The sequence below is a fragment of the Perca flavescens genome, chromosome 1 (assembly GCF_004354835.1).
Source record: "Perca flavescens isolate YP-PL-M2 chromosome 1, PFLA_1.0, whole genome shotgun sequence".
Lineage (NCBI taxonomy): Eukaryota > Metazoa > Chordata > Actinopteri > Perciformes > Percidae > Perca > Perca flavescens.
The window spans coordinates 33722004-33749628 of record NC_041331.1 but is presented as its reverse complement, the minus strand read 5'-3'; the positions used below and the strand labels follow the sequence as shown (position 1 = coordinate 33749628).

Below are 27625 nucleotides of genomic sequence, written 5' to 3'. Positions count from 1 at the left end.
TGTGTGTGTGTGTGTGTGTGTGTGTGTGTGTGTGTGTGTGTGTGTGTGTGTGTGTGTGTTTGGTGTACTGCTTGTAAGTACCACTTTGAGTTTTACACTTTTTGTCATCTTGGCCTGTCCTTTAAATTAATGGTAGTGCTAGACAACAATGAGGTTTAAATTAGAATCAGATGTATTGTGTGGCATGTATTGGTAAGGTTAAAATAATGCATAAGTGTGTGTGCATGTGTGAAAATGTTACATTTATTATTACATCCTGAGGCACTAAAACAGAAGATAATGTGAATGAGTTCTGTTATCCCTTATGCTTTCATAGCTGCAGAAAAATAAAAGAATCTTTAATCTTGAACATAAACATTTCATAAAAGCGCCCCCTTTTTTTGTTCAATGCTCAAAAACCTTAGCAATGTCTTAAAGAAAACAAACGTATGTGCTATCATTTTTCAATTTGTCTGCATTACATTTCTTTATTTGATCTTTCTGTGACCAAACCTATTGTCATTGTGAGGTGAGAAGAAGATTGAATCATAACAGATGCAGTATTTGTGTGCTAATGGGACATTTTATCATTAAAGAAACACTCGGGCATACTGTATGAGACTTGGAGAATAATATACTGTAATGCATTGATAAAGACAGATTCTGAAGGATTCTTTACCATGTGAAAGGATTCATTTCCCGTATGTGCTTGTCTATTCTGTCAATATTTTCTCAAACAGAATTTGTGTAAGTCACACGTAAATAAGTGTACGAAAATAAACATTTTCATCAGATAGTCCCTTCCTTTTGTAAAGACATTTTTTTATCCATTTGCTTAATGGTCAAAGCCTTACTTTTTTACTTTTTGTTGAGACCATAAATAAACTTTTGCACAACTGCATATTCCAGCTCCACTGCTGTCAGGAGAGTAGTTCATCTGTAAGGAGGCCGTGATGCTATACATGCTGTTTTAAATACAACTAACGTGAATGTGCTCGCACACACAGGCACACAAACACACACAAAAAGGGCATTCTTGTCTCCATATGCGCGGAGGAGGTTGAAATGAATGATGGAGAGCGGGTTGCTTCATTAAAAGCCCGCTGTTAGACAAACTGTGATTACCAGCTGTGATTTCCACTTTCAATTTGTTTTAACCTTTTCAAACGTACAGAGGCTCATTTCATTTTAATCAAAATTGATGAGATGGCATGAAATCAATTAAGTGACATTGTTGCAGCGCAACTCCTTTCCCATCCACAGCTCCAGCTCTCCTCTTTGGGCCCCACACCCCTCCATCCCTCCTCTTTCCTCTGCATGGCTGTTGTATATTGCTGTGTCCATTTCAGCTCTGCCTGAGGGGGTGATCCTGTCGCAGTAGATTGTGGGAGATGTTGGTAATGCAATTCGGTCTCCTCAGGACCTGATTGAGTGAGCAGCCTCTGTTTGTGGACACAAGCTGGACACCAGCCTCATAAGGATGGGGGACTCACTGTGCCAGGCTGGACCGAAAGGTCAGAACCGACAGGCCTCGCTGTTTAATAGATGTGACACTACTGTGAGCCAGGTAGCCCTGTTTTCTAAAGCCAAATGAGGATGTCCTCCTGGCTACACCCCAGGTTCAGACCCAGTCATCCGTTTCTTTCAAAACCTTTGAGGGTATTTAACCTATTGTGTTGATGGGTTCGACTTATACAGTAGATGGTAAATCCTGTCTGTATTATCACAAGTTAACTTAAAGTAATGCGCCCATCCACCAGGAGTACGAGCACATTCTTTTACATTTCTATAAATACAGAACCAAGATGCAAGTTTTACCAGCAATACAATACAAAGGAAGGATGCATTGGTCATGCAATAGTTAAACAGACAATTTCTTTTGTTCTGAAGTGAAAAGGGATTGGACTTAATCAGTGCAAGGACATTATAGGAAAGTTATGTAAGAAGAAGAAATCTAAGTTATTTTGGCTTTAAGTTCCTTTAGAATAGACCTTCCTTCTTATATCAACAGGATACCCGGATGTGTATACACACCTGTGACCCCTCCTTTGTCCTGCGTGACGAACATGAATGTATGGCTTCAAACATGCAGCACAGTGTGCATTAACATTACACAGCAGGTTAGAGGTTAGTTGCTGATTGGAACTACTGATTGAGCTAAAATACTGTAAATTGTGGATAAGGTGAGGACATTTCAAGGATAGTTAAAGCTGTTCTCTCCTTTTTCTCACACATGACTGAAACAATGCCTTTGATAGGACATGTATTAGCATCTGATGCTTACATTAAGGGAAATATTCTAACCCAAGAGGCCTTGTTCTTCATGGCTGTATCAATCATCCAATGGAAATATTCTAGATGTCTTGTACATCATTTTATGCCCCTTTCTCTTTAATTCAGCAGGCCATACTGGCACTGTGTGTTTTGGCAAACTCTGGGATGTACAGTATAATCTTTTACAATATAATTCTCTGAATTTTGAACAATGCTTGGCAGCATAACATACCTTTGAAAAAAATGGACCCACTACTTTGTCCACTCATACTGTACATGGCTTATGTCCAGCTTCTCAGTGCAAAGAGTTCATTGAGCTCTGATGGGTGTGTTACCTTCTATGGACGCTGGCACGGTGTGGATATCTACACATTTTTTAATGAGACCATAATGCACTTACAAACACAACGTCCAAACAACACACACATCTTGCACCATTCTTGACTCCTGCAGTCTTGAACCTGGCAAGCTGTCTCTTTCAGCTCTTCGGGGAGTTCCTCCAAACCTCATTGTTACGTTTCCTTATCACACCAGATGACACCTTGTTGACTTTCTCTCTCTTATTATTCTCTCAGGGAAGTGATTGTTCCTCATTTCCTGTGTGATGGTTTATAGGAACAGTGAAGGTCCCGGTGAGGGCAAGATGTGGGGAACCGTATGAAACATCAGCGGTCCAACGCCGGTATCTGCTGCGGTATCTGCAGCCAAGGTTTTTTTTTTTTTTTTTTGCTGTTTTGGGTGTTTCACATCTCTGCGTTTGATTCTTTTCCAGATGTTTTGTGGATGACGGGCAACAACGTTTCCTGTGTAATATTCAAAGATGGGTCAGCGCAAGGTTGTGGAAAAGACATTTGTCTTTTACTTGTCAGTGAGACTTGCCAAATAAGGTGTGGAAGTGTTTACACGATTCCAAAAAAACTTCTACTCATCCCTCTACGCTTTGTGAGGCGAGGAAAAAACATGTCCAATTATTGATAACAATGTTTCTCTCTTTATTTCTAGGAGCCAAGTGACAGAACGTATGACGTGTTACAGTGTTTATGACAGTGCAACAATAAGTCCTACGAAAAAATTACATAAGAGAACATTAGAAATGTCAGTATGTAAATAAAAAAATGCGTCTCTTATGGGAGATGTAATCTTTCTCTGAGACTTGTCAATCAATCACGTTCTTTTTTTAAGCACTCTCACAGTTCAAATAGCAATAATGCCAATCCTCCTGCTGTCAAGCCTCCATTATTGTGCCCCTTAATTACTACCAACCATTCTAACTCAACTTGTGTGTGTGCCCCCTGCTGTCTTCTCCATTCACCAGTAACTTTGAGATGGAAGGGTTGTGACCTAGTGAAAGATAAAACTCTTTGATATTTAGATGAAGGAGACAAAAAAAACGGGTTATTATTTCAAGCATTTTGAGGACAATGGCACCACATTCTCACAGATTTGTTTGGAGTGTAGGTGTTGGCTGAAGCACGAGATGAGGCACTGCTGCTGAGAAACTCACTTTACTGGCCTGGGCCTTTTGTTGGTAAATATACAACCCCATTTCCCAGATGTGCTGTGCGCTGCTAAGAAATGTTTCTCTCTGTGACGACATCTGACTCACACAATTTCTTCTCAGTGAATGTATTCATCATGTAAGGAATAAGACTTAACATTGCTGAGGTGCTTAAATTCTGCAGAGACTAGTAAAGCCTAGAAAGAGAAGCTTAATGACACTCAGGGAGGCCAAGGGAGATTTAAACCAGAGAGTTTAAATGGGGTGCCGAACAAAACAAACCCCACTCAGTCTTTTAATGCTTTGAAATAGTTTTTAATTGTTTTCTAACTGTTCTTTTTCATGTTTCATGTTTCATGTTTCACTTTGAATTGCCTTATTGCTGAAATGTGCTGTACAAATAAAACTGCCTTGCCTTGCCTTTCCTAATATCATGTGGTAATGACCTGGTACTTTAAGTCTATGGAATGACAACAAAAGAAAAAGGCCCTTGAAGTATCAATGAGCACTTTCCAAATTTTAGAAGCCTGGCTCACACAAAACAATAGGCCTTTTAAAAGGCAAGGCACGTTAATTTATATAGCACATTTCAGCAACAAGATACTTCAAAGTTTGTCTGCTTTTCACAGCAGACATTTTCACTTGTCATAGTAGAAGCATGTGTTACTAATAACACTAACGGTGGCTACCAATGCATCATGCCAGGAACCTGAAATCAAAGCAGCTAAATAGAATTCAGCGATCATTTATTTAACTATTTACACATGTGCTTGTCCTACTGTGATAAGTCAAAATGACTTCTGTGACAAAGCCTATCTGGAAAGGCTCAGTTAAGTTGTGTCATAAAACACTGGTCAGTAAACGGTCATTCTAAGTCATTCTTATTTGTACTATGGAGTTAAAACACGTTTTATGATATAGTTGACACTAATGGCAGAGTAAATAAGCACGACTGCAAGACGCTTAAAATACACAGAAAAGGTGGAAGAGAGGTCGTAATGGTGTGTGTGTGTGTGTGTGTGTGTGTGTGTGTGTGTGTGTGTGTGTGTGTATGCGTGCGTGTGTGTGCGTGCGTGTGCGTTACAGTGCGGATCGGGCCGCATTTTTCTGTCCGAGCCCGGCCCGCGTCCGACAGAGCATTAACCGAACCCGGACCGAGGCCAACACAGATAAAATCTCGTTTTTTTTTTCTCATACTAATGACACCTACGTTTGTTTGTGTGGAACGCCCGCGTTTATTAAGCAACTGTAGGAAGGCATTCGGAAATATCAACAGATGAGCACATCAGCGCACACGGGGCAACAAGCGCACATTAGGCGTGCACCTACATAATAAGCTTTTTTAAATTTAAAATGTTCAATGCCTTATTGCGCTGATGTGACCGAGCCCGATCCGAAATCAGTTCTAATTTAAATATCTGTCCGAACCCGGCCCGTCCCGTCGGATACCGTTGGGTCCCGACAGGCTCGGTTCGGGTATCCATCATCTATGTGTGCGTCGGTGGGCCCGGACGAGTTTTTGTCTTTCAAAGTCTATAGCAGGCACAGATTTGAAGATAGAAGATGCTTGAGAGTGAATATATTGGTATCATATGTATTTGAATATTTCTGCATACTGAGGGCCTTGGAGTTGGGGATATTGGGTATGACACGAAAGCTGAGTCTCTTTTGGGTTCAATGAGACAGAGTGTATATGTGATGTTGTTAGTCCCCATGGAAGTCATTTCAATTTAATAAGACAATTTTCTGGAACTTGTGTCACTGTATAACATGACTTGAATAATCACAGCCTCATGGAACTGTACAACCACAAACTAGAGAATTAGGGCATTTAGAGAAAGTAGGCAGTTTCCAGAAAAGATGTGCTCCCCATCCAATCTCCAACACTCAAACGTTTTTGATACCAAATCACAGCATGGTATTCCTCAAGATCTTGGTGTCTTAATGTGGTATTTTGAAGGGATTTTTCCCCCCACAATTCTTACACTGTAAATTATTTTGAGTTTTAACAACTCTTTCTGGATTGCGCTGTCAACATAACGATAATAGTCGAGGCTAAAAAATTAAATAAAAATGTGTCCACCAACTAATTCTCAAGCTTTCAACAACTAATATCAACTGGCAACTTGCAATTATAATAGTCAGAGCAACGCAATGTTTCAAGTCCCTTGGACAAAAATATGTATTTTGTTGACACAATGAAATGAAATCAAATGTATTGCTGACGAAAAATGAGAAACTTATTATTTATTTTTTTACAGTGTATCAATTAATTAGTCGTAAAACATGGTTAAATTGTTCACCAAATCTGTGTAACAAATGGTATCAACCAAAAAACTGCTTCAACAATTTAATGCCATTAGGGTTAATAACCCTAATCCTAACTCATTACAATGATCAGCTTTAAAATGCTGTATACCACTTCTATGTGGATTCTACTGTTGACCTGCCACCACCCCTTATACACCCCCTGTGCAACACCCCTACCACTCTAGAAAAAGGTGGCGGAATGGTAATGTAAGGAAGAAGCAGTGCATGTATGCACAAGCAAGTGCAGAGGCAAATGGACAGAAAGGAACAGAAGTAGAGATCTTCGCTGTGACCCCAACCAAATGCTCGGGTTAAACCCAGAGGGTCATACTGCGACTGCTGAGAGGCTGCGTCTTGTTTCATTAGATTCTCATCCAAGGGTCAACATGGGAGAGCCTGAACCTTAAGAAAAAGAAGCTGGAATTCAGGATGATAAAGGTAACAGGTGAAGGAGGATATCATCTTGCCTTTAGCAGTACACTTCTGCGGGTGCACGATCACAGGTTCAGTTCCTACTTGTTACTGTCTGTTCTCAATATGCACCTGCTTTACATTTGTAAGTCACTTCTGATGGATGGTTTCAATCAAACTATGCTACTCTGGATTATTTTAATTTTTAACATTTTAAGAAATACAGTTGTTGAATGTACAACATCACACTAGTACACATTAAGAAATACACCCCCCCATCAAACACTACCATGATGGTAATTCTTGGCTAGAGATACCTGACAATATAAAACAAAGTGCAAAAGAATAGAACTAACTCAAGAGAGAACAACAGTAATAACACATTATCCTTCCTTGTTACCTGGTCCTTTGCTTTACCATCGCTGCAATTATTCAATCTTCACAAACAAAACGCCCAAAACCAGCCCTATTAGGGTTTTATAAAACAAGCACTGGAGAGCAAAGAGAACATTCATTGACTTAAATGGGATGAACTGATCAACCATATCTAATAAAAAGCATTGCCCCTGGCTAAAGCTGCTGTAGAATTGAATTACACATAGAACACAATGCTTTCATGGCTTCTTAGAAAAATGTAATTCAATCTGTTTAGTACAGAGAAGAAACAGATAAAGTCCAAATTAAAACATTAAAAAAAGTTTTTACTGCATGTGAAATCCAAGCACTAATATGGAGTTGAAGGTACAGTGATCGAATGTCTATTGAACATTGTTATATCCAGGCTTAAATCTGAAAAGCAAATACATGATCCGTCGTTTTATTTTATTCTCCTTTTATTTTATTCTATTCTTGACATGGAAAACTCTTCTCAAATAAATGCACACGCCCATGGCTTATAAAGTTCACCTCGAGGTTTTCTAAAACAGAACATTTGATTTATGGAAAAGGTAAGAAGTCATATTATTTTCCACTCTACGTAGATTCATCTTAAAACCAGTGTGCTCCCGACTGACTGTTGCGCTGACAAGTCAAAAGCAGATGCAAAAGTTTATGGGAACTTGAGCTCAGACAAAAAAAAAAAAAAAAAAAAAAAAAAGCGATCATCCCAAGTCATCATACTGGAGAGAAAGTGTTCAATTATAAAATACCACGTGGAAGAGAGAGAGCAACCCGATTTAAAAGCCTGCATTTGATATCGTATCCGTGGAGAAGGCGAGTCTTATAGTTGCTTCACAATGGGCAGTCTTCCCTCAGATGCATCTGGACAACAGCAGCATCGGGTCATGGAGAAGTGTCCCTAGCTTTACCAAGTACGGAGGAAAGCCTTTCAGCTTTAAATAGATTTAGTAACGGTGACATATTCAAATAATCATTTATCTTTGTCCTTATCCTTATGATGTTTTTAGGTGATTGTTTGATAGCGCTAAATACGTTCAGCGCGCGGGCTGACGTGGAGACGAATTCGCGTCTTTCACCTGCTATTGCTGGGAATCAGACTACACATGCAATATTTTATTTGAAAAATGTGCAGGTATTAGTAGCACACAGACATTAGGTCTTACTGCTATAGGAGGAATAGTGTCACCTATCCCACCCCATGCAGTCCTAACCTGTATTTTTCGCTGTAATTAAACTTTACGCACAAACACCAAACCTTTCCAAACTCTCTGTCTCCCCTCCTCTCCAGTCCGTGTACGCGGAGGTATCAGCTGTATTTTCGGTGGAGAACATTCGCTTATTCGGTGTATTGTCAGCGGGATTGTCGTCCTTAAGCGCACCGGCTCACACCACCAGCTCCGCCCGAAGGCGCAGGGGGCCGTGAGAGCACCAGAAGAAGATGAATATCCAGGTTCTGCCAGAACACAAGCTCTCGTCGGTGGCCCCGCTGAAACAGTGCAATGTGGAAAAAAAAGAGGTTGAACTGATACTGGTGAAGGACCAGAATGGCGTCCAGTACACCAGTTCCTCCATCATTCCCACCCCTGGCCACCTCGCAGGTCCTCCCGGATCCACCGAGGACGAGCGAGAAACTTGGGGCAAGAAAATAGACTTTCTCCTGTCGGTTATTGGCTTCGCGGTTGACCTGGCCAATGTTTGGAGATTTCCTTACTTGTGCTACAAAAATGGAGGAGGTGAGTAAACCATGTATGTCTGATAGATTAAAGCGCGTGCACAGACGTCTTAACAATTTAAAAGAGGTCCCAAAACTTATCACGGCGCGTCGCCATGCTGAGGTACTTAATCCTTGTAGAAACATAAGAATCGATTTTACAATGCGTGACTGGGTCGGCCAGGTATACTGCAAGTTATAATAAGTCCCCACAGAAAAATGTAAGTACTTTTTTTTCTTCATTGATGTTCTGTCTTCTTTCATTCATTTAGGGGTCAGGTGCCAAAGCCTCCTTATTTTTTATTCTTTCAAATTTTTCAAGTTGTTTTGACACTGTCTAACAAAGCTCCAGCTCCAGTTATTTAGCTTCGATTTAGATAAGATTTCTGTTATTTTGCTATGTTGGTTTTCTAATTCTAGTTCCTTTAATATTCTTGAATCAGCTGTTTAATTGTCCCAGGTGTATTAATGGGGGAAGGTCATTTACTGTAGCTTACATGATCATGGAAAGGCCTAATTTCTTCAAGGCATTCACATGGGAAAAATATACTGTGTAAACTGACTATCATGTAAAAGGTCATATAATTCACGAAAAATGTCAGGAATCCTGGTTACTCAGCAAGTCTGGATACAGAATAACCACACTGAAAACTATTAAAAACTGAAGGTGCACTGTAGCGAGCAGGGCAAAGAAAGTAGTGTGTGTAGTTGAATCACTAACAACTAAGGTTGTTTTAAAAACAGTGTTTTATCTTCAGTGTTTCTGTTTTCAATTCAAATGTTTAAAAAAATAGCACAAAAACTGTCTTAATTAACTAGTTACATTGTTATTTTAAAATTGCCCCCAATGTAAGCTAGGATCGGCTCCCGACCCCCATGACACTGTGAAGCATATGCAGTTACAGATAATGGATGGATGGATTTTGAAATGGCTTTAATGTTGTGCTACTTTCAGTCCTTTAAATCCATGGTTCACTAGAAAGTGTTTTAGCTTACACAAGGTAGAAAATGTCCCCTTTCATAAAGTCATGCCCATGTGTAAAGCCACTGTAGCTCTAAAACCCACCTTTGGTGTTTTATATTGTCAAATGATTCATGGAATGTTTTAGCGTTGACTTGTAAACCCTATAAATATCTGCTTTTTCCAGTTGAAAATATAGTGTAAGGCTTATTTGCCTGGTCTAACGTAAAAAGTGTCCGAGCTCAGGTGTATTCAGTAAGTGTCAATCAGTTTTCAAAACTATTCAGCTCTGAAGCTGCACTGTAGTGAGAGAGAGAAAAAAAAAGTACATTGTGTGTAGTTGAATCAACAAAGGATTGTTTTAAATATAGTGTTGTTTTACCCTCAACAATCCTCATCAACAGAGTGCTCACTACAATGTGTGCCCTGGCTTCTCTTTGCCTGAGTGTAGATTCACATGGCGAAAATCAACAGTTTGTGTTCAGTGGCACAAAAGGTCAACTCCACCACTGTCCTGTCAATCATATTGGCCCTCAGCAAAATGTATTCATTACTGTAGATAATGTGTCATTTGTGATGGACAATGTCAAGAACAATTCAGTTACAGGAAGTCATTTCCTTGTTGATGGATGGGCTGCTGAGGCACAACATGAAAATAGCTGTGAGCCTTCCTGCCTTTTTTTCTCCCCCTTTTTTTCTTTTAGTATTTTGTTTTGGCATAGCACTTATTTCTACATTGAGCACCTATTTTACAGCATATTTTAACTGTAAGCTAAAGTCACGCTAGCGGGAAATTAGCTAAAAAATACTTAAGAATGTAAACATGAAATGATTTCTCTTTCCAGGTGCCTTTTTGATCCCGTACATTCTTTTCTTGGTTATTGCGGGGATGCCATTGTTCTACATGGAACTTGCCTTGGGCCAGTACAACAGGGAAGGGGCGGCTACAGTTTGGAAAATTTGCCCTGTCTTCAAAGGTGAGCTTTAACAGACACACAGACACAGACACACACACGCATGCACGCACGCACGCACACACGCACGCACACACACACACACACACACACACCTGTGAACTATTTACTTCAGCCTTTCTTTACCGTCTTTTAACTGTAAAGCTCAGTCATGATCTTTTGTTGCTTCTCTTTAGTGCCGTGCCCTTTTCATTCATCTCTTTGTTCGTGTCCTTTAATAACCCTCATAGGTTCATAAGTGTCACTTATAACTAATCTCTGTCACATCGCCTCTTTCTCTGTTTCACCTCTCTGTATTTTTCTGACCTTTCTCCGCTTGTACTTCCAACCTTATACCCCTGTCTATATTCTTGTTTTAAATGTCGATTTAAAATGAGTGAAGCAAAAGCAAACCAGGCTAGTGTCCATGGCATGCTGAGGAACGCAGTTGGGGTCAATGTTATTGTAAGGCAATCCAATTAAATTAATCTGAGACGCAACCAAAAATCTCAGATCAAACAATCAAAGATATATTATGTACTATTGTTATAGAGAAGGCTTAGACTGGGTAACCCAGCCCGATTTGATTTCGCCCTGCAGCTCAGGCTGGAAACCTGTACGTTTAACTATCCTGTTTCCGTTACAATTTTGCGGGGACCAATCACAAACTGGCTTATCCACCTGGCGAGCTATTGGCGCGATGACGATAGAGAAGCGACCAAGCAGCTTCTTGTTTGCATTTGGCCACCGAAGCGCAGCAACCCGTTGATGCCGCTGTCGCTGCTACGTCACCTCGATCATTGGTCTGATTGGTTGAAGGACTATCCAATTGCGTACAGAGTCATTTGAACTATGCCCGTTGATCACGCCTCTTGTTCAGAGAAAATACAGAGCAGACTCCCCAGACTAATGTTCAATCTTAAAAGATTGAGCTTGGTCTGCTGATAGTCAGACTAGAGAAGGCTTTGAGCACATTATAAAATGCTAGACTAGCATAGATTTATGTTGTTTAAACCTTAAACTGAAACTTGAATAAAGTTAATTATAGCAACTACAAGAAGATCTTTTTCCCTGTGATTTGGACTTCACTATAAAGAAAATGAGATCTAATAACATGCATCTGGAAGCCTGACTTTTTCTTATGTTGTAGTCCCTCATACAACAGATTATTTTATGAAGCATCATGTTTCAAAATAGGCTACTGGCAGATAAGTACCTCAGTCTGCACTATTGAATCAGCACCATTCATTGCTTTTGTTGGCTTCAGGACTGAGGAGGGTTTGCTTTTTTCCTGCCGAGAATGAGTAGGTGATGGATTTCTGGCTTCTCTGTTTTTATGTAAGGATATCACATTCCAGTAGAGACAAAACAACTCCTCCCAAAATGTACTTAAGAGAAAAGTGCCAAATGTTGGAAAGTAAGCATTAGCGCCCAGTGGATGTGTGTGAAAACTTGGTTTGATGAATGACAATGTGAATGTACCCACCACTACATTGCTGAGGGAAAGATGTGTGCAACGATTTATCGTGCACAACGATTTGTATGATATCTCATGAAATTATGGCGACTGGTCACCTGTTACACCTACATGGCAGTTAAGTTTAGCCACAGAAAAGTGGCTCTGACGCTAAGTACCAGTCCCTGTGAGGTGACGGCCGTCACAGCGGTCGTGACAGTTGAGTTTAGCCACAAAAAGTTGATTGTTATGCAGCTACCGGTCACCGATGGGAACAATAATCTTTGACACTGGTCCAGTATTAAGCAAGATTGCTGCAGTCGGCAGCGGCAGAACAAGCTACAATGTAAGTTAATAGGGCAATTGTCCAGCAGTCTCTTACTCTTTAACAGAAGGGTCAAACTCCTTAGAAAGCCTTTCCATAATGTTGTCAGACACTTAGAATATTAATCTGAGCCCGTAAGTGGCAAAACAAGCACTTTTGTGAAAGTTAATACAAGCTGGACAACTGCCCTATTAACTTACAATATAGCTTGTTTAGCTGCTGCCGACTGTAGAGATCTTGCTTAATACTGGACCAACAAATTGTTGTTTCCATCAGTCACTTAGACACAAAAACATAGGAAAATAGGGTCCAGGCTGAAAAAAAACGGTGATTACCCTTTAATGTTATCTCATTGCTATTAAGGCATAGAAATCATGAAGCAGTTCAGATGGGCTTTCAGAGAGTTCCAAAGCTGCCAGTATGCTTCATCAGAAGGGCGCAGGTCGAAAATCTTTGGAAACCCCCTTCCTCCACACCTGTTGGACAGGGGATGGTTGCATCCATCATTTTCTGTAACTTTTTTTCGAAACCGGGGTCTGACATTCGCGTCAACTCCAAGCAGTAGACGGCCAGGTGTGTGGAGCTGAGAAAATTAGCAGGGTTTAAACTTGTTTTTCAAGCTCTTTTTTAATCTATTTTACTTCTGCCACTTTTGTTCTGTACAACCGAGTGCAACACTATGACTGTGTTTTAGGATTCAAACAATTATCGCATCTCACCCATCTCTATGATAGTTGGGTTTTTACCTTGCCTTCAAATGTGACAGTTGAGTTTAGCCACAAAAAGTTGATTGTTATGCAGCTACCGGTCACCGTTAGGTGACATTGTTGACAACGGTTGTGACAGTTAATTTAATCCAACAAAATGTTACTGTGAAATGGCGATGTGACAGTTCAGTGTATGCACCAAAAAGACTAGTTAAAATTAGCACCCATAACAAAACCTGCACCAGGTGAGAAAACACAACTCTTACAGCTGTGATGATGCCAGTTTTTATAGTCAATGCAGTTTCATGAACGGGTCTGTATGATATCGTATGAAAACGTATGCACGACCATTCCTATAATAGCCTACAAAATTACAGCGACCGCCGGCCGGTCACGTGGCAACCAGTCACATGACAGTTCAGTTTAGCGGTCTTTAAGGAAAGATCGCTAAAAAGGAAAGGTTACTGTTAGCCGGGTACAGGGCACCGTGAGGTCCCAGTCGTTTCAGCGGCCAATGCCGTTAAGTTTAGCCGACAAAAGGTGACTATGAGCTATAGCTACTATGAGTTTAAGATTAGAAAAAAGATTGTGGTTTGGGTTAAAACACCAGTTCCCTTAAGTAATACTCTTGGGACACGAATACCCGTTTCCTGGAGGAAAGTCTTGTGTTTTTCCCTAAACGTTTTCCGTGACACGAACTCTGCTTTCCCGTTTGAAAGCCCTGTGTTTAATGACCCATTATCCATCCACCACAACTCTCTTCACGCTCTTATATAGGGCTGTGCAATTAATCAAAATTTAATTGTGATTATGATTTTGGCTCCCAATGATTACAAAAACAGAATAATCGAGAAAAACAATTATTTATCTCATTATGTTTTGCACATAAACTCTTATTTTCTCTTTTCTCTGAAAAAATAAAGTTTCAATAGGAAAAATATTAAGGCAAAGTTCACAGTTTTTTTTTTACTGTTGATTTATTAAACTTTTCCCACTTTTTTTAAAGTTAATTAATGGCAACATCTTTCCAGAACTCAACGAGTAATCGTGTTAAATTATCGGGATTTCAATATTGACCGAAATAATCATGATTATATTTTTTCCCATAATCGAGCGGCCCTACTCTTACACATCGGCAGTCATTGCAGTGCATACAGTAATAAATATGTGGAATACATATGAATTACAGTGCATTACTTTCCGTAGCTATATGTACGAAGGGTTCATGAGAACAGCCTGTTGTAGTTGATGCTGAAAATATCTCAGAGCTGTCACAGAACCACGTCAAGCTGAATGGCAGTAGCATGCTAGTTTTAATTGATTCATCAAACTTTATCAGTGAAATTGATAAAGTTTTGAGAAACTGATGCCACGTCCACAATTTAGCCCCACCAAAAAGCTCTGCATCAATGTTCCATTGCCTGTCAGTGGTGCTTTCAAGTGCAGTGTAGAGAAAAGGCAGAACAAGACAATGTGTACATTTTTTGTGATTAAAGATGACAGACTCAATGTTCTCAACTACAAAGCATCCAATGCACTGGGACTGGTTAAAGTAGTCACAGCAGTATCGACACCACAGTGTTGCAAAGCTGGTGGAACGTCATCCTGAACTGTTTTAAGGAACCGGAAAACTAAAAGACTTTCAGGTAAAGCTTCACATAAATCCTGACATCAAATTACCTTACCAACCACATTGACGTCTGCCATTCCACATCCTCTTGGAGGTTGAGGATGAGCTTGGAAAACTGGAGGCAGATTACATCATTGAGGAGGTCACTGGCACTAGTGATGAGTATCGCCTGTCACCCCACCTCCCAAGCTGAAAGACCCTGACAAAGTAAGAATTTGTGTTGACATGTGCCAAGCTAACACGGCCATAGAGAGGGAACACTCAGAGAAAGCGGTCTCACACTCAATCATGAAAAAATGTGAGTTCAACAAGTCCAGGCTTGAGTTCTTCAGTTTTATCTTCTGTGCACAAGGTGTTTCAGCCGATCCCAAGAAAGTTGCTGCAGTTTAGTATGCTGCAGACCCCCAAAATCCAGGTGAAATCAAAAGTACTGGGTCTTGCAACCATGTCGCAAGCTCACCAGAAAAGACACACCTTGGGTATGGGTCCCAGGACAGCAAGCTGACACTGAAAGACTAACCAATGACACTCCAATGTTATACTTCGACCCAGGTAGAGAGACATAACTCATTGTTGATGCTAGCCCTGTTGGACACGGTACTCTGCAAAATTTTTGAAAACAGGTGAAAGACATAATACTACGCTAGTCGGTCTATCAGCAATGTGGAAAGGAGATACTCCCAGATAGAAAAGGAAGTGCTGGCAATTCTGTGGAGCTGTGAGCATTTCCACCTGCACATCCAAGGTCATCCTTTAACTCTAGTGGTAGGCGTGACGTGACCGCGGTATTGCGGTAATTCGGTAATTCGGTAACCGCCCCAGCCCTAGTCAGGAATTCTTGAAGAAGATAGCTCCAGAGCTATTGAACATACCACCAGATCCTGTTCCCCATGGTGATTGTGATTACAATGATGACTTTATGATCACAACAACACCAAGGTACCCCTCAAGGCACAACAGATGTCCTCCCGCCTACCTGAGGGACTACACGCAGCTCATTGACTGTTAGTGGACAGTGTCAAGTTAGTGGACAAGTGGACAATCTCTTAGCCACATACAGTAGTCATGTGTTGAGAGACATTGACTGTAGAAGACTTTTGCCACTAAAAGTTGCTGAGGGATTGCTAAACTGGATCCACGTAGTTAGACGCGTGCACTCAGAAATTACCACACAATTTAACTTTTTATTCATATGATGTTCAATGCAGTAAGAAAACTGTTGAAATTGGTTTGATATGTGTCAGAGAGTCAAAGCATTATATTGGTAATTGCTTTAAAAAAGAAAAGGGCAATGTGATGTTCTTAGGAATATTACAGTATGTGTTCACAGTGAAACTACACCACCTGGCGGAGGTACATATCTTACAGTCAATCAGCAAACAGGGAAATCTGTGCGTGTAAAAGCTTCAGTTTGTAAACAACATTGCTGTTCAGTAAGTTATTTTTCATCTGGTGCATAACTACACAAGAGAAACAGTTATGGGTGTTTCTAAAATTAATTAATTAATTAAATCAATGTTATCACACACAATAAAGCAAATATCACCCTGTTTCAATGTGTATCTGCATGTATCAGCAATACCGAGATGCAGCATGTATCTATTCAAATTATTTGGAAACATTTCACTTTATGAAACATATATTAACAGCAGAAAATGAATCAAACATGGTTGTCTCTAAAGAAAATGTGTATTAAGTCAATTTGCACTGGGCTGCAACTGCACTGAGCACAGTGTGAGTGTAAACCACCATTTTGTTCTTCTTCACTAATAACTCTGTGTTCCTCAGGTGTGGGCTATACTGTGATCCTCATAGCCCTGTACGTTGGCTTCTACTACAATGTCATCATTGCCTGGTCTCTCTACTACCTGTTCTCCTCCATGACCAATGAGCTGCCGTGGTTGAAATGTGGCAACATTTGGAACAGTGAGAACTGCACCGACCCCAAAGTCCTCAACGGATCCGTCATCGGCAATGGAACATCTTACGCCAAGTACAAGATCACCCCGGCAGCTGAGTACTATGAGTGAGTGATTTCTGAAATTCAGAGTAATTCACTTATCAGAGAGTGACCTGTGTGGGCCATTGCATGATTTACATTTTATGCATCATTAGAAAAAAATGTAATAGAAAGACTTCAATCTGACTGTTTCCATTTTTAACAGAAACATGACATCTTTTACATCACACCTATTGACAGACACAATTAAATTCCCTTCCAACCCATTTTGCCAAACCAATAGCAAATTAACACATCAGATCAAGTAACGCACAGTCACACTGCTGTGCAATTTCTGTTGATCTAATACTACTCTCTCTGGCAACGCTTTAACGAAAACTGAATTTATTCTGAAATCATTTGAAAATCAAAAGTCATGCTATTTGGTAAATGGCAAAATGCAGTAATCTGAATGACTGTTACACGGATAGATGCTGCTATTCAAATATTTTGATGATTACAGTACATTCATGAATGCAAAAAGATCAAAGCTCTGGCCTGCATGTAAATACAGCCGCTGTCTTCATAACACCATCTATGTTTGCATGTTTCATTCATTCTCCATTGTTGGATGTTTGTTTGATTTTGAGACTTTAAACTCACGCAAATTTGCTGAGTCAGTACTTTGAATACAGCCCACCCAAAAACAAACTGCTTCATATGGAAGTGAAGCTTTCATGTTTTGTTTCATGTTGTCTGAATTATACTAGAACAGTATGTACATCAGTGAGTGCACCAGTATCCACATGAACGCGGTGACCAGTCTGAAACACGAGTAGAGGACTCCAAAACTAACCAGCCATAAATATTTGCACTATAAAAGGTGTATACATAAAAAAGTTCAAATGCACTCTTTGAAGTGCATGAAAAAGCTCCAACTGTTTATACTTCAAAGACAGCCAGTTCTTCCCCAGCTTCTGTGAAGACTTGACTGTGCAGCCCAGAGGAAGTCTGTGGAGTGACTTGGACAGTAAAAGGGACACATGCTAAGCGTGACGCACAGAATACTTTGAGCATGCATCTCTACAAAAAATGGAGCTTGTGTAAAGTTCCACTCCCATTCTGCTGGGCTGCACAGTCTCGTACAGTATGTTTATTTAATCAGTATGTCTGGATATCATTTACACTTTGAGGAACCTTCGAACTTGATATATTTTGAAGTATGTTAACACTTTCACTTAACGCGAGGTCAGCATTCACATAAAAGCTCGAGCCTTGTGAATTACTACAGACTTTAAAAAAACTGAAGCAATATTGCTCAAAGAGTAGACACGGTGCCTAAAATCAGAAGGCAGACTGTGTTTCAAGTTGACGATTACACCTGACTTATGGGAAATCAGTAGATGTGCATAGACAGACTAACGACAATACGGTACTTCAAGACAGATCTTGCATGGGGTTAGGCTCTGTAGGGGACATTAAATCCTCCTGCTTACAGCTAGCTATGTGCACAGAAGCAATGCCAAGGCACAGCATGAGAGAGTGAGGCCAACTGAGTCAACAATTCTCTTGCTTCACCTATTACAATCTTCATCCACAAATCCTTTTGAGCCTATCATGTTCAGATATCATGAGCGTAGTTGCAGGAAAAAGTCAAACAAATTAATTTAAAATGGAACATTCGATCAGTCTTAGTTTACACCAGAGCTGGTGTGGAGTTTAGGCTGGATTACAGAGGTGCTTAATACAGTATACAGTATTACTATTGGGCTAAAATTTTAGCTGATTTATTGCCTAAAATGTACAGTACAAGTTTTTCATTACCACAGACAAACATACTGTGCTTGATCATTAGTTCATTAAAAGAACATGCAATTTCATTGATTTGCTGACACTGCAGATAATGGCATTGTGGCAATTATCAATGGCAAGGAACATTACATTTGAGAAAGATGAGACTACTTGGTGACACAGGTATCCTTATGACCTGTGGTAATGGATTTTTTTTGGCAAATTGGAGGCTGAGGTAGTTTCTCACTACATTGACATCTTTCACATACTGTAATTGTAGTTATTTGATCCATTGTTGCCATAAAAAGCGGCATAAATGTTAAATGGAACACACCGATTTATTGGGACTTTAGCTTATTCGCCGTATCCCCCAGAGTTAGATAAGTCCATACATAACCTTCTCATCTCCATGCGTGTCGTAACTCTGTCTGACGCACACACCGCAAGCCTAGTTAGTACAGATCCTGGAGGTAACCGGCTCCATCTAGCCTACTGCTCCCAATAAGTGACAAAATAACGGCAATATTTTCCTATTTACATGTCGTGATATGTATAGTCACAGCATGTACAAATAACAAGGTCACATGAGACACAGCCATCTTCTAACCGTATACATACTGGGAACTACATTCTCAGAAGGCGAGGCACTGCTACTTCTGCTACTTGGGCGGAGTGATTTGCTCGCAGCACCCGGGAAGCCCTGCGATGAGGAGCAGAGAGTAACAACTGTGCTTTTCAGGTGTTGCGCTAATCACTCCGCCCAAGTATCAGTGTTTCACCTTCTGAGAATATAGTTCCTAGTATGTATACGGTTAGCAACCTTTTGTGAGTATATGAGCACCAAATTATGTATAAGAAGGTGGCTTGGTCAAACAAACACATTGTTTCACTCAGGAGGCTGGGGATTGTGTCCTGAGTGAAACCATAAGTCAACTGTCACTTTTTTTAAATTAAACAAGTTTTACTGACCTTAGTCTGTGAAGCAATGATGTCCGTGACGTCATGTTACATATTCATTTTAAAAGTTGTATGTGATTCATTTTAAGCCATTTCCTAACCTAACTAAAACTAAAAGTTAAAGTTTACAACAGAAGAAGAACAAGAGAAGAACAAGCTGGTGTGACTTTACCATCATCATGTGACAGGGCTTGTTTGGAGCTATGTGAAGACATGTCCTCTGCCAAAAAGCTGACCTGGAAACAGAGATCCGGGCAATTCTCTGTAATTAATTTGATAACTTGTGCAACCTGAAGAGATCAAAGAAACCTTCAAAACCTCCCAAATCACAGCATCACGCCTATGAACTCTACAGAATAAAGCTGTCTTAAAGGGTAACTACCGTTTTTTTTCAACCTGGACCCTATTTTTCTATGTTTTTGTGTCTAAGTGACTGACGGGAACAACAATCTTTGACATTGGTCCAGTATTAAGCAAGATTGCTGCAGTCGGCAGCGGCAAAACAAGCTACAATGTAAGTTAATAGGGCAATTGTGCAGCTTGTATTTACCTTCACAAAAGTGCTCTTTTTGCTGCTGACAGGCTCAGATTAATATTCTAATTGCCCGACAACATTATGGAAAGGATACCTTCACAGTTAGACCTTTGAAACCTCTTTGAGACCTTTCTGTTTAACCAGTAACAGCTCTGAAGTCTCTAGCGCTAAACCTACCAGACTCCATTTAAAAAAGCAATACTTTTCGCGTGTATAGAGATCAACATATTTTCATATGTTAATCGATAAACTGTGTTCATTTCAACCAAAACTAGAGTTGTGATAGACGACCCAAAACGGCTTTTCATAGTTTTATTTTGTTTCTATCGACTTTGAATGAAGTGTATTTTACGATGCTAAAATTACTGTTTATTTACATGGAGTCTGGTGGGTTTAGCGAATGCAATTTCGCAGATGTTTTTATGTTTAAAAAAAGGATCTCTTACTCTTTAACAGAAGGGTCGAACTCCTTAGAAAGCCTTTCCATAATGTTGTCAGACACTTAGAATATTATCTGAGCCTGTAAGTGGCAAAACAAGCACTTTTGTGAAAGTTAATACAAGCTGAACAACTGCCATATTAACTTACATTATAGCTTGTTTAGCTGCTGCCGACTGTAGAGATCTTGCTTAATACTGGACCAACAAATTGTTGTTTCCATCAGTCACTTAGACACACAAACATAGGAAAATAGGGTCCAGGCTGAAAAAAACGGTAGTTACCCTTTAATGTTATCTCATTGCTATTAAGGCATAGAAATCATGAAGAAGTTCAGATGGGCTTTCAGAGAGTTCCAAAGCTGCCAGTATGCTTCATCAGAAGGGCGCAGGTCGAAAATCTTTGGAAACCCCCTTCCTCCACACCTGTTGGACAGGGGATGGTTGCATCCATCATTTTCTGTAACTTTTTTCGAAACCAGCGTCTGACATTCACGCCAACTCCAAGCAGTAGACGGCCAGGTGTGTGGAACTGAGAAAATTAGCAGGGTTTAAACTTGTTTTTCAAGCTCTTTTTTATTCTATTTTACTTCTGCCACTTTTGATCTGTACAACCGAGTGCAACACTATGACTGTCTTTTAGGATTCAAACAATTATCGCATCTCGCCCATCTCTATGATAGTTGGGTTTTTACCTTGCCTTCAAATGTGGCCTCTCAGAACAGCTATAAACACTTCTACATGTTGTAAGATCTAGTTATTTTTAAGCATAACCTGGCCCTTAAGGTCACGGGCAAAAGTCAAAATTCAGGCTGGCAGGTCTCAATTCTATAGCTGGGCTTTACGTATGTAATGTGTTTACACTGGAAAAGTAATCAAGTGGGTATACAAAGTGGACATGCATACCATTATGCATATTTAATCTGCTTGATGATTGAGTGTGTGTGGCATTCATGGAAGCACACTATTGTCCCAGAAAGTATTACATCTTTGGACAAACACTGAGCTTTCTGTGTAAGTCCCCCTAATCAGTCAAGTAGCCATACAATAATGTATATCCGATTCAGTTACAAAGTTTTCAGGAATAGAAAAAGAAAACGTTTGAAAGAAATGATGACAACAACTTGTTTCATTAGCATGGACCCATATCCCTTCTCTTTGTATCTAGCCTGAAGCAACCACATCTGATTTCATGTCAAGGATAACTAGACTTAAAAAATGACCCTCATTTAAACAAAAAAAATCTAATTACATAGACACTTGAGAAGATTGTTTTCACTTCAATCGCACATGCCATGTAACACATTTGTTCAAAGAATTACTGTACATTTAAAATAACAAGTATAGTGCATTTGTAATTAATTAAATAAATCAGGTTGAAATGAGATAGAACCTAGATAGAACTTAGCTGTGTTTTGAAACTCAATGTCTGTAGTCCTTTTTATTTATATATTTTTGCATGCCCTATTTCACATTCTGTAACCAACATGAAGAACAGGCTGCATGCAATAGTGTGCCAGCCTAAAGTACACAGAGACCAACTAATGGTAACATTGAGTGTTAGGATAGCAGCTAAGTAACGATAAGAATAAATGTGTTTAGAGTAACTGGGCCAATGGGACCTTGATTGATGTTATAGTGATGTTATTTACTGGCAGTGCACTACCAATGCTATCAGATGTACAAGGAGGCCTTGACGCATTACAACATAACACTACGAGGCCCTCAGGTCAGTGCATAGACTCTAAATTTCCCTCCACAAATAAACTGACGTATTCACGCCACTATCTGCGTCCCCATGGACCCAATAACTTTGAATTTATTATCAGCGACAGATAAGTAAATGATGAAGAGGAGTTTCACAGATCCTTTGGTCCCCTCGGATTGCATGTCTGAACATACTTTAGTTTGCGTGTTCCTGAGGGTGTTTTGTCTCGGGCTGTTGTGTAAGCAATCTAAGTATCAGATCCAAATCCAGTTCCGCTGTTTATCCGTAACATCACATGCTAACTTTATTGAGGAAAGTCTTGGGAAAAAAAAGTGAAGAGAAAAAACATATTGTCATGTATTACTGTAAGTCCATTTTCTTTCGTGGTTGGCTCTTTAAGTTAGCTGTACAACATTTTCAACACAAGACATAGTAATGCAGGTGAGCCCATAATATCACCAGATGATAGGACAACATGCTGAAAGCAGTGTCTAAATGAAGTGGCCACAATAATTTGATGTATTGTATCACATGAACTTGGCCCTTACTCCACTATTATTATCTGAAGTTCCCACTACTCTGAGCAGACATTCAAAGAATGAGCTTGCAGCTGGGAACAATATTTAGATAGGTATGGAAGAGACACCATTTTTCTTCCTTCGTTTCACTGTAGCAAAATAAAACACTTGATCCTTGATCTGACAGTAAGTGTTTGGTATTTAAAACCATTAAGCATTCGAAATCATTTTGTGTGTAGTTTGGAAAAAAAGAAAGACAAAATGTTGTTCACTTTAAAAGCCAGTCAACAGATAGCTGTATTTACCAGCTTCACTAAGCTTTCACCAAAGAATGTACTTTAGGTAAAGGATATTTATTCTACATTATTGTTGAAACAAATTAGAATTAATTTGTTGTAGGTCATTTAACTGAATAATTTGGCCAGTGATGAACTGGGATGACATGGCAGTAACAGATTGGAAATGCTGGTTAAATGTGGAATGCTGTAATGGGTGTCCTATGCATGTCTATCCCATACTTCATTTCCCATCTTCACCTCAGACACCTACAGTGTGGGCTGTTTTGCTTAAACTCCCCTCAGCTGCTACAGAACCTGGGTGGGCCTGTTCTACATCTTAAACAGTTAAGATGTAGCCAAAAGAAATAACATACCATACCATATACTGTAACAATGATATCACATTATATGTTCCGAGTAGTTCTTATCGTAGTTCTGTGACTTGTAGGACACAATTTTAAAATCTATTAATAATAAAAAGCAATTATTGATTTCTCACTGATAAGAGTATACAGTATATCAGAATTAAAGAATGTCCTCTGGATATCATGATACAGTTCTTTCTGTTGTGTGTGTGGGTGTCTTTCTGCAGACGGGGTGTGCTACATCTCCATGAGAGTAGGGGTATCCAGGACCTGGGCCTGCCTCGCTGGGATTTGTCATTGTGTCTCGTGGTGGTGGTCTTCATCCTCTATTTCAGCCTGTGGAAAGGTGTCAAGTCCTCAGGGAAGGTACAGGCCTAGACCACCAAACAACAACAACCATTGTTACTTTCTCAATTTTTACTTCTTTTGCTTAAAAAAAAAATTACAACCCAAATCATTTTATGCCAACTATAATATCTGCACAAATGTTTGTAGCTGTGATACATTTCGCAGACATCTTGGAAAGCAGCTCAGTATAAACTGTCGGTACTGGGTCGAACAAGTCAGGAGTCAGTGATAAACATTGGACATAAACATGGAGACTATTTTCTCATTTATGCCCATAATACTATATAATCTACTGGAGTTACTTGCAATAAAGCTACAAATTATAGCAAACATTGTGATTTTGAAGTTACAATCATAGTGTTTAAGTTATCATATCCACTACATATTGCATTACATATTGTACATACAGTATTGTTTCATGCTGTATAGGTGTAGCACATTCCCTTACAACTCTAGACAAAGAGTCAGACAGTAAGAGAGGGGGAGTGGGACTTTTTCCACTTTTCTATTAATATATACTGTCGGCCACATTCTGATTCTGTTTATTGAAAGAATGGTTCAATGAAAATGGGCTGCATGATGTATTTTTCCCCCTTTTATCTGTCTGTGTGTATTCAGGTGGTGTACATCACAGCTACAATGCCCTATGTGGTACTTTTTGTTTTGTTGATCCGAGGCATAACTCTACCAGGGTCCTGGGACGGAATCAAGGCCTACCTCCACATAGACTTCAAGCGGCTCAACAATCTAGAGGTTAGAGACACAACCCATCCATGGGTGTTGGAGAGATTTTGAATGGGTCAACATAGGATCAATAGTGAGAGCAATGAATGATTCTTGCTTTCAGTATGAAATCCCATGTTTCAATGTGTTAGTTGTGTTTTTTGTTGAATCTTTCCATTTATGTTAGACTCTATGAGTAACGTGTACGTCAAAGTCTAGCCTATGTGGATTTAGAGAGCCTTTTTGTCTGGGTTACTGTAATTTATTGGGAGGAGTATCTCAATCTCTGAAGGCTAAAGGCTAGATTCCCACTGGTGCCTCCCATACTGAATGTATGTATATGAATGAATGTACTCAATGCACACATATCTAAGATACAATCTTCCACTAGCTGAGTTGATGTATATGTGTTAGAGTTTAGAAAAAGTCAGTTATGTATAGCTTTAATTCACATGTTTTGCAAACCAGAGCCATGTGTTTTCCAAAGAAATCTACACAGCTTGGTCGAAATAATTGAATGATGAAAATAATGACCTAAATAATGAAAATCCTCATTTGCATATCTGTGTGGTATTTTAGTCTGGAAGCATTGTTTTTAGGAATTCAAAAGCTTTTTTTTTTGTTTTTCTTTCATATTTGCTTTAGGTGTGGATTGATGCTGCCACCCAGATATTCTACTCACTAGGAGCAGGATTTGGGGTGCTCATTGCTTTTGCCAGTTATAACAAATTCGACAACAACTGCTACAGGTAAGAGCTTGCACTTTATTTGTGATTTTTTTATAATCCAAAGCAAGCCCGCAGCAACATAACATCCTGCTGTCTTTAAGCAGCCGGCCTCCTCCAGGATGTAACTGGATCAGGCAGCAGCAGAGGTGATGCTAATCTGTTCGGCCGACCCAAATGGCCAGGTGTTAACAAGACAGATAAAGTACAGGGCAGGAAGGGTTGCCAGATAATAGCCAAAGGCTGTATGTTGACTGGTTTTTCATATTGCTGCTCTTCTTCAGGAAAAGCAGGCATTAGGTTGGGAGCTTATCGGCTTATCTTTTTCCACATTAATAGGTAGCGGTGGGGCTGTTGGAGGCAGACGCTGTTGGCAAAACAGCAGGTTATCCTATCATGTTTGTAAATTTACTACACCCAGCAGACAAAACTTATCTTGCTGAAGCTACTGAAAAACTGTTAATGCTGACATGATCTCGCTGCTGCAGTACAGCTATCTAAAAAATGGTTCTTATCAAATACGTCATCTCCCAATGGGGGAAATACTGTATAATGCAAAGTGTCATCACACTTCACAGAGGCTAAATCAGTACTGGACTGTAAGTAATTAGCATTATGGGCCATTCCCCTCATGTCCTGTCCTCATTTCCTCCACCTTCTTCAACCCTAGACGGGGCCTCCTGCCTTCCTCCCCTTTCATGTCCCATTTAGAAATGTGTGTGGACTGCTGGCAGGTGGGATTTGCATTATCAAATCTGAACTAGGTGAAAGGCAGCAGCCCGGATGAGCCAGTGCTGTTAGAAAAATAGGCAATGAACACAGACTTTTGTTTGAATGCCCACACAGATGGAGGAAATCTGCATAATGTATAGTGCAGTGAGTGAGTAGCAGTGTGTCCTCCATAGCTCCTAACTGTAAGGAAAACATAACCCCAGGAACCAAGGAAAAAACATTTCATAGGTTTAAATAGTTGTTTTTTTTCATTGTCTGGTAGAAAACCGCCAGAGCAATCAGACGAGTACAAGATAAGGACGCAGCACTGCTGCCATTCTTTGTTGGTTACGTCTTCTAGTTTTAAATGCCTGCTTTTCAAAAGGTTCTGTGGCCTGCTGGACTTAAAATTCAAAATGCCCCGTCTCAATTATCAGTACAATATATTCCAAATTGAACTTTTCGGTTATCTAAAATAAAAACTACAATTCAAAATGATCAGGAAATCATACTCAAAATAAAATTGAATCTTGAAATACTTTGTAGAACTGCAAGCTAATTTGAATTATTCTGTTTAAATAACATTTCCAGAGCCTTGTACTTGAACTGGATAGCTTCCAGTTGTAAAATGAATATACATTCCTTCTTTCTTTTGCCTAAACGATAATTACTCTGTAATTAATGTATTAGTTTGTCACATACAAGGCTTTAAGTGAGGCACAGGCTCTTGTGATGTAAAGCAGCACATGTGCATGTGTGTGATCGACCAAACTGAAGAGTGGGATAAAAACTGAAAAAAAGTTCTCGCCAAGGTTCTTATCACAGCTTGCACACAGTACAAAAAGAAAAGGAAGGAAAAGTCAGTGTGGTAAGAAAATGCTTTATCAAGAGATATCTGTTCCTCAGCCTAGGATGTGGCCATGGTTGAGATGACCCTGTTCAGTTTGTTAGACAACCGTAGGTTAGTGGCCACAGAACAGCACACTAATTACCTATCAAACCACCAAGAAGCAGAGAACAAAAGTTTCTCATTAAACTGAATATCCAATCTAAAACACAGTGTTTGGCAGACGATCAACCCAAAGATATCAAGTAACACATGGCCTCATTTTGACTTTGCATGTTCAGGTCAAAAGCATGCTACTGGCCTAATGTCTCTTTTTAACAAGAGATAGTTTGTCCATGTAAAAAATAAAGTTGGTGACTCGCCAAGCTACAACTAAAAACAAAACTTTTGGAGATGGGTAACATGGACATTCAGGGTTGGACAGTTGTGGAGTTTAGAAATGGAAAATGTACAGATAAAGAAACCCAGCTTTCTTTTGAACTTGTTTTTGTTGTTGTGTGTTTTCTTTTTGTAGGGACGCTCTCTTGACCAGCACTGTGAACTGCGTCACCAGTTTCTTCTCAGGGTTTGCCATCTTCTCTGTGCTTGGTTACATGGCTTATAAACATGGAGTGAAAATTGAAGATGTGGCAACAGAGGGTAAGTACTGGTGTCCAAGGCCCTGTTCACACCTGGCATTTAAGGACAATTCCGGCACAAAATGAACCTAGGGGTTAATAACACATGGGTACCGAGTCGACCGTTCTCTGGGATATGTTTTCATGCTAATCGAATGTGACTAGTTTTACCGTGGAAGTGGAATGCTATTTTGAGCCTTGTTAGCGGTATAGAAATAGAGATTTCTTTTTACTTTACCAATGCCCCGAGTACTAGCGTTACAAGCTAATTAGCGGTTAGCGCTAAAACTGGTTACATTCGATTAGCATGAAAACATATCCCAGAGAGCGGTCAACTCGGTACACGTGTTATTAACCCCTAGGTTCATTTTGAGGATATTTTGTATCTTTTTTCTCACTTGCTATGACATTATTTATTGGTACAATATTTTGATCATGCATACAAATTGCACTTTGTAAACATTTATGAAAGTCATCACTTTTGTGTGTGTGTGTGTGTGTGTGTGTGTGTG

At 39.7% G+C, this 27625-nt stretch overlaps 1 protein-coding gene across 1 annotated transcript in view; it reads left to right on the top strand.

Annotated features, from left to right (window-relative positions):
• Positions 1 to 7661: 7661 nt before the first annotated feature.
• slc6a2 (solute carrier family 6 member 2) overlaps positions 7662 to 27625 on the top strand; it is a 34317-nt gene continuing 14353 nt past the window's right edge. The window contains exons 1-8 of the mRNA XM_028574503.1: positions 7662 to 7782; positions 8160 to 8604; positions 10389 to 10520; positions 16403 to 16640; positions 23370 to 23508; positions 24109 to 24243; positions 24859 to 24962; positions 27011 to 27135. Of these exons, the coding sequence (XP_028430304.1) occupies positions 8310 to 8604; positions 10389 to 10520; positions 16403 to 16640; positions 23370 to 23508; positions 24109 to 24243; positions 24859 to 24962; positions 27011 to 27135 (1168 nt within the window). The 5' untranslated portion in view covers positions 7662 to 7782; positions 8160 to 8309. The remainder of the gene's footprint in view (positions 7783 to 8159; positions 8605 to 10388; positions 10521 to 16402; positions 16641 to 23369; positions 23509 to 24108; positions 24244 to 24858; positions 24963 to 27010; positions 27136 to 27625) is intronic.